Here is a 7771-nt window from a genome sequence, read left to right on the forward strand (position 1 = left end):
AGGGGGGAGAAGGAGGGAGGGAGGGAGAGAAGGGAAGGGAGAGAGAGAAGGAGAAGGAGAAGGAGAGAGAAAATGAATTCTTGTTTTAATTGAAGAGCTGCAGAAACTCAACAGATTTTTCATGCTTTGTGACATATCAAAATTCTGGAATGTGATCTATTCTGTATGTATCTGGAACCTTGAGACCATCTCTCTGAGTGCCCTAAGAGTTTAGTAAATACTATGAAAAAAAAAGTACCCATGCATCAGAGCATAGGACTCACTATTGGGCTATCCAGGCCCTACTTTTTTTAGTATTGGGGATTGAATTTAGGGTGCTTTATTGCTGAGCTATATTTTTATTTTTTATTTTGAGACAGGGACTCACTAAATTGCTGAGGCTGTTTTCTAACTTGTGATCCTCATACCTCGGCCTCCTGAGTTGCTGGGATTACAGGCATGCTCCGCTGTGCCCAGCCACTCCCTGCTTTTTTTTTTTTAATATTTATTTTTTAGTTATAGGTGGACACAATACCTTTATTTTACTTTATGTGGTGCTGAGGATCAATCCCAGTGCCTCATGCATGCTAGGTGGGCACTCTACCTCTGAGCCACAACCCCACTCCCAATACTTGCTTTTGATGAGACTCTTATTGGGAGGGACAAAGTGTTACTCTCAGCAGCCTGTTCTGTATCTTTTTACTTCCAGTAAGTCAGGTACAGAAGCAGATCTTTTTTCTGTTTGTCATAAGTTTTCTGTTCTTTAAAGTTATTTCTAAGGTAAACTTGATAGTTTTTCTTCTTTTGCAGTTTGGGTGGACCCATGTAACATTACTGATTGTTGTAACTCAGTCGCATCTCGTTATCCACAATCTGTTTGAAGGAATGATCTGGTGAGTGATGGCAGCAGGAAGCATTTTCCCTCTCATTTTGTGGGTGTTTCTTACATACACCTAGGCTGAGAACCCCTGCCTTCTCTTCCAAGCCAGTGGTTCTCACCTTGAGCTATTCAGAATAGCCTTTAAGCTAGTTACAACACAGATGGCTGGTTCAGTAGATCTGGGGTAGGGCCTGAAATTTTGGATTTTTCTAGTACATTTCCAGGTGATGCTGATGCTGCTGGTCAGTACCTAAATTCTAAAAATCTGTTCTAGACTAACAGGTACAGGGATATTTGATCAAAATTTATAACTGTACAGCAACCTGAAATTTGAAAACATAGAGGGAATATTCAGGAGTTCCTAGAAAATTGTGAACTGCTAATAGTTATAAACAAACTTGAATATATCAGTGACTATAGAAGAACTTTGAAAATTGTGTAAATTCAATACCTAGAAGAAAGAAATGGGACCAAGCAGGTTAATAGCTGAATGTTATCTAACACACCAAAGCTGATGAGGAAGAAGCAAGAACCATCCTAAATAAAATATTAGCAGGTAGGATCTGGCAGTGTGTCAGAAGAACATTATACTATTACTGAGTAGATTTAATTTTAGAAACATAGTGGTTTTAACAGGAAATGTGTCAGCATTGATAGGAACCAGCAGAATGACTAAGAAGCTAGGTGATCTTAGTGGAAAGGTAAAGGCACATCTTCAGGTAATGAGAGACATGCTTAAGTATTGTGGGTCACATCCAGACTGCCTCTCTCTTCAAATGTTAGAGTTAGAATGTAGTTACATTCACCTCCTGAGGAACTGACAAGTCAGCAAATCTAAAGAGATTAATTAGCTCAGATAAATGTTAGCTTTGGGCATTATTATATTTAAAACAATTATAAAGGCCTGAGTAGGCACTATTTCCTTTTCAAATTTCAGTGTTCTTATTATGCATTTCTTTTTTTTTTTAATATTTATTTTTTAGTTGGACACAATATCTTTATTTATTTATTTTTATGTGGTGCTGAGGATCGAACCCAGAGCCTCGCATGTGCTAGGCTAGCACTCTACCACTGAGCCACAACCCCAGCCCCCTTATTATGCATTTCTTAAGAGTAGCATGTGCTAAGTCCTCAGATTCATGGCTAAACAAGTCAGTTGAGTCTATAGTGACTAATATTAAATTCTTCAGTGAAGGCCGGGTGTGGTGGTGCACACTGTAATCCCAGTGGCTCAGGAGGTGGAGGCAGGAGGATCGTGAGTTCAAAGCCAGCCTCAGCAATTTAGTGAGGAACTAAGCAACTCAGTGAGACCCTGTCTCCAAATAAAATTCAAAATAGGACTGGGGATATGACTCAGTGGTTGAGTGCCCCTGAGTTCAATCCCCAGTACCGTCCCCACCCCAAAAAAGTCTCCAGTGAAGGTTTAATCATTGTTATAGTGCATTGTTATAGAGACTGTTCTACAAGCCTTGACAAAGTAAATAATGTGGAGTCTGGAAGATAGAGTGGGAAGGGTTCACATACTCCAAATTTCTCCCTCAAGCAGGAAGTTAGGAAATCGTGCCCACAGTTGCTGGGCCAGGAAATCAAGATTTATTTCTGTCATGTTAAATTAATAGAAAAACTTTAAAAAGTGTCTTGAGGAGGGTGGAGAGTGAGGAAAGAGATGGTATGAGTATAAACACCACCTGTCTTCATGGTGGGGGTGATTGGTTTAGCAAGAGGAGGGCAAAGAAGAAATACAGGTGTGCTTATTGGGGTTTTGTTCCAAGGGTTGTCCTAGGGAAAAGTAGGGCACACGAGTGCTAGAAATAGCAGTGAAAAAAGTAAGTTAGCTACCAAATATATATCTATAAAGTTTTAGAAATGTACAGGTAACTACTCGAAAAAAATTAGGTAAGAGTAAAAGTGGTTATTTTGGAGACCGGAGAATAGGGATGGGGGGGGGGGAAGAAGGAAAAAAATTTTTTCTCTTTTTACAATTTATATTTGTATTATGTGTATATATTACTGTATAATGAAAAAAGAATAGAATGACATTTATAGATACTCTCCATTTATTCAGCAGTCATTCAGTAAACATTTTAATGCCTGCTGTGTGTCAAGTATTATGTATGGATTTTGGTGTTTACTTTCTTTGTATTTTATACCACAATAGGTTACAAATGCACTATCAGCTTTTTGGTTCTGGAATTTATGAATGGCATTGTTGGTGGACTACTGAGGTACTGTCATCTTGGTAGAGTTGATTCTCACTTTGTTTTGTTTCCTAGGTTCATTGTCCCCATTTCTTGTGTGATCTGTAATGACATCATGGCCTATATGTTTGGCTTTTTCTTTGGTCGGACTCCACTCATCAAGGTAAACAATCACCCTAACATAAAATATCACCATGAGGGTAGGATGGTGTTTTCTATATGAGTAGGTTAATGTGGCAGACAGAAGGAAATCTAGCTGGTGTGCACTGTGGCTTTGTAACCATGTGCCCCTGGGGGTAGACTGGTAGTAAATTAATTGTAAGGGAAAAGCCAAAAGAAAACATTGACAACTACTCATTAAAAAAAAAAAAAAATCTAACGAAATGTTTCTATAGACTTAAAGCACACTCGTAGAGCTTTGATCTGATTTGAGTGTTGTGATTAAATTAGTATGTAGTTTAATAATAAGAATATTTGAAACAGAAAGGAAACTGAAGGGTATAATTTAGGGAAAAAGGAAGCCATGTTTTGGAAATTTTAGAAGGTAATGTGGTTAAAAGAATTGGGTTTCTTTTTTTTTAATTGATTTTTTAAAAAAAAATACAGCGGAATGCATTACAATTCTTATTACTCAGATACAGCACAATTTTTCATATCTCTGGTTAAGAATAGGGGTTTTAGGACAGAGATATTTTTCACAGTAATCTTTCCAAAGCCTGAGTCACTGACATCCTTTGCTAAGAATGTGCTCTCTGTCCACAGCTTTCTCCAAAGAAGACCTGGGAAGGCTTCATTGGGGGTTTCTTTGCTACTGTGGTGTTCGGCCTTCTGGTAGGTGGAGGTTCCTAGCCGGGTGGCAAAGGGGACAGAGGCCTCACTCCAACTTCAAAGGCCTATGCAGGGCTAGGGAGTGTGTCTCACTAGATAAGGAACTCTGTCCTGCTGATTACCTTGCCCCAAAGAGATGCACGAGCATGGAACACTCTGTGAGGGGTACAGTAGTGCTGGCTGTTCTTTACCCACCAGTTTCCAGGCAGGGTTTTGGCAGTCGTGAGATAAGGAACCTTGTAAACCCTCTCATCCCTAGGCATGGTGATACTTCAGCAGACAATGTTCTTGTCCAGGCATTTGGTATTTCAAGATCAGGGTGAGTGACACCCAAGAGTAAGGGCTGAGGTGAGATAAGCTTCTCCAGCCCTGAATCTTTCCTACTTATAACCTGCCAGAGGTAGATGATCTTTCAGCCCTTTAAAGGACACCACTTCCTTCCTCGGACCTTGAGGCCAGTCTCTCCCTTTTTTAGTGTTGCCTGACTGTCCCTTAGTGCTGCTCTCCCCTGGCTTTATTACGTCTAGCCTTCTTTCTCCTGGCTGGCTGCTGTCATTGTACCATACTCCCATGACCTCCCTCCAGTTGTCATTGAGTTTAGAGATCCTGAGAAAATAGATTAGAGCTCCCCCATATGGGAAGAAATGTCTTGTAGTTAAATTCCTTTTCAGGGTCCATGTGTTTGGGCACATCTGAGTGAGACCTCAGTGAGCATAAACCTCTTTTATTAAAAAACATTCAGGTAAAATGCACATGTGGTAAAACATGAACCTCTGACTTTGTACATAGCTTGCAGTGAGCAGGATGTGGACACTGAGGAACAAACGTGTCCAAGCCAGATGTCGGCCATCCTGATGAACGCAGCTCGTCTTCATTCCTGTGTCCCTCTCCCTCATTTTCAGCTGTCCTACGTGATGTCTGGGTACAGGTGCTTTGTCTGCCCTGTGGAGTACAACAACGACACCAACAGCTTCACTGTGGACTGTGAGCCCTCGGACCTGTTCCGCCTGCAGGAGTACAACATTCCTGGAGTGATCCAGTCAGTCATTGGCTGGGTATGTGCCACTCACGTGGGGTGAATTGGTGGGACATGACTGCAAAGAGGAGCCCCCTCCACCACCTACCCTCCAGAGCCACTAGCTTCAGGGTGAGGGCAGGAGACCTTTCCCCTCACTTTACATCTTTTAGGGCAGTGGTTCTCAAAAAGTGTGTTTTGTGGGTTCCTTTAGAGGGATCCTTCAGGTACCAACTGTTTTCATAATATTACTATGAATTTATGTGCCTTTTCCACTCTGCTCACATTCTCTATGATGGTACAGAAACAGCAGGTGGGAAAAAGGCCAGTGTCTAGGCATGAGTTAAGGCAGTGGCACAAATAGGGCTGGCAGGCAGTACCCTCTTCATGCCACCTCCTTACAATGCAGACAAGCCAGTTGCTCTTATATTTTTGATGAAATGGTAAAATTGCTAATTTTATTAAAGTTTGACCTTGAGTGCACACGAGGTGTGCACTTTTAATACTCTGCTGAAATGGAAAATGTGCATAAAACATTCCCTGCTAAATATTGCTCTGTGCCTGAAGGTAAATAAAGCATGTGCAGTTGTTTGGGTTGTGGAATGAACAATCTGTTTTTTTCTAGGAACATAATTTTTATTTGAAAAGAATGGCAAAACTATCTTTTCAGATTGGGTATTTAGCAGACATTTTTCTGAGAAGGAACGAAGTGAGCTTGTCACTCAAGGGAAACGACAGCAAATGCTAACCAATGATAGAACTTGGCTTCTAAGTAAAAGTTTGTATTTTGGAAACATGTACCTGCCACTGTAAGCATGACAGCCTCCTACTCCTTAAAGACTTTTCTGATGAGATCCATAGTGATTTTAGTAGGTGACATTTTGACATTGGATAATAAAATGTGTCTACATTTGGAAGATTAATATAACTTAGCAATCCTGTATTTTCTAGATGGTCAATGCATGGTTCCACAGTCACACATGGGCAAAAGATTTCATTCAAAGTGTGAGACGGATGATGTGAGAGAGCACGAAAAATTAATCTGTAGGATTTCAGATTCCACATTGCATCCAATTTTTAAGAAACAGCCTCTGTCATATTCTGGTGTAGTGTTAATATGCATTATTATTTGAGAAGACTACTAAAAATATGCTTCATTTTTGAACTATATAAGGCTGGAGTTTCTTTATATACTTTCACCAAAATATTACAGCAGGTTGAATGTGGAATATTTTTTGGGGGAGGTGGGGTCTGGGAATTGAACCTAGGGGTGCTTTACCATTGAGCTACACCCCCAACCCTTTTTATTTATATTTTGAGATGTTCTTGCTAAATTGCTGAGGCTGGCCTTGAACTTAAGATCCTCCTACCTTAGCCTCTTGTAGCTGGGATTATGGGCATGCACCACCATGACTGACCTGAATACAGAATACATTAATGTCTTCCATTAAGCCAGATGTTAGAAATTTATAACAATGTAAAGGAAAAAATCTACTCTTCTTCTTGATTAAAAAAGTGTAATTAGTTTCATCAAGAGTTATTTCTCTTCACATGTAATAAGGCTGGATTTGTATGCATCTTGACTTTTATTTCAACTTATTTTTTCTAGAAAACAGTCCGGATGTATCCCTTCCAGATTCACAGTATTGCCCTCTCCACCTTTGCCTCACTCATCGGCCCCTTTGGCGGGTTCTTTGCAAGTGGATTCAAACGAGCCTTTAAAATCAAAGTAGGCAGAGGTTTCCTCTTTATTCCTTTCATCTCACTCTCCTTGCCCATCTTCTGCCTTCTTCCCCTCTTTCCTACCCCATTAGCCATCGACATAGCACCAGACTCTGGCACCCTGGTGATTACTACATGCTCTTCTTGACCCAGGTGCTGCATTCATGTGGGTTAAACAAAAGTATATTGTTTCTAAGAAAATTCTATAGTTGGTTTTCAGTTTGTTAATTTTGTTATCTCTTTAAAAGAACATTTTGTAATTTATTAAGCTTGTATTCTATAATTGCCTTATCATTTGATTTAGTTCTTTTTCTTGCCCTTGACTACCTAACACTGCAAAAGTTATTTCTCTTCACATGTAATAAGGCTGGATTTGTATGCATCTTGACTTTTATTTCACTTATTTTTTTCTAGAATAAAAAATTGGGGTGGAACATTGGGGTGGGACAGTCAGTCTGGTGTTTGGTTGTTGACCGAAGCCAGGCTTGCCTGTCCTTCTCTGCCTTAAACAGGACTTTGCCAATACCATTCCTGGCCACGGAGGCATCATGGATCGCTTTGACTGCCAGTACCTGATGGCCACCTTTGTCAATGTATACATTGCCAGTTTTATCAGGTATAGTGCCTTTCTATCTGAACCAAGTTGGCGGCTTTGTAAGTATGGTGCATTTCTAGAATTTTGGCTACATCTAAGTTCCAGTGAAAAACCATCTCAAATATGAACTCAGTTTCAGTTGTCACTGTGCATGAGGCCCCATTCTGCCCTTAGAAGAGAATCCGCAGATCAAAGCAGCAGTTTGCATAATCAAGCCCTAGAAGCAGTTGGGCCTACTGAGGGCTGTTTCTTCATGTTCTGTTGCAGAGGCCCTAACCCAAGCAAATTGATTCAGCAGTTCCTGACCTTGCGACCAGATCAGCAACTCCACATCTTCAACACGCTCAAGTCTCATCTGACTGACAAGGGGATTCTGACAGCCACCATAGAGGACGAGTAGGGGCCACCCAGGGCCAGGAGAGCAGGAGCAGAACTGAGTGCAGGGCAGGTCTCCAAGGCAAGCCCAGCTGCTGTGACTTAGACAATGACAAGCTTCAACTCACTGTCTTTTTTTTTTTTTTGGTTGGGGGGGGGCAGGTTTTGTTTTTTTTTTT

The 7771-nt window shown here is 40.7% G+C and overlaps 1 protein-coding gene across 1 annotated transcript in view; it reads left to right on the forward strand.

The window, feature by feature from the left end:
* Positions 1 to 7721, forward strand: part of Cds2 (CDP-diacylglycerol synthase 2) — a 69330-nt gene extending 61609 nt beyond the window's left edge. Inside the window, exons 8-14 of the mRNA XM_015482674.2 lie at positions 790 to 872; positions 3133 to 3220; positions 3820 to 3888; positions 4788 to 4940; positions 6510 to 6629; positions 7135 to 7238; positions 7485 to 7721. Of these exons, the coding sequence (XP_015338160.2) occupies positions 790 to 872; positions 3133 to 3220; positions 3820 to 3888; positions 4788 to 4940; positions 6510 to 6629; positions 7135 to 7238; positions 7485 to 7617 (750 nt within the window). The 3' untranslated portion in view covers positions 7618 to 7721. The remainder of the gene's footprint in view (positions 1 to 789; positions 873 to 3132; positions 3221 to 3819; positions 3889 to 4787; positions 4941 to 6509; positions 6630 to 7134; positions 7239 to 7484) is intronic.
* The last annotated feature ends 50 nt before the right edge of the window (positions 7722 to 7771 follow it).

This window comes from Marmota marmota, unplaced genomic scaffold, assembly GCF_001458135.2.
Source record: "Marmota marmota marmota unplaced genomic scaffold, marMar, whole genome shotgun sequence".
NCBI lineage: Eukaryota > Metazoa > Chordata > Mammalia > Rodentia > Sciuridae > Marmota > Marmota marmota.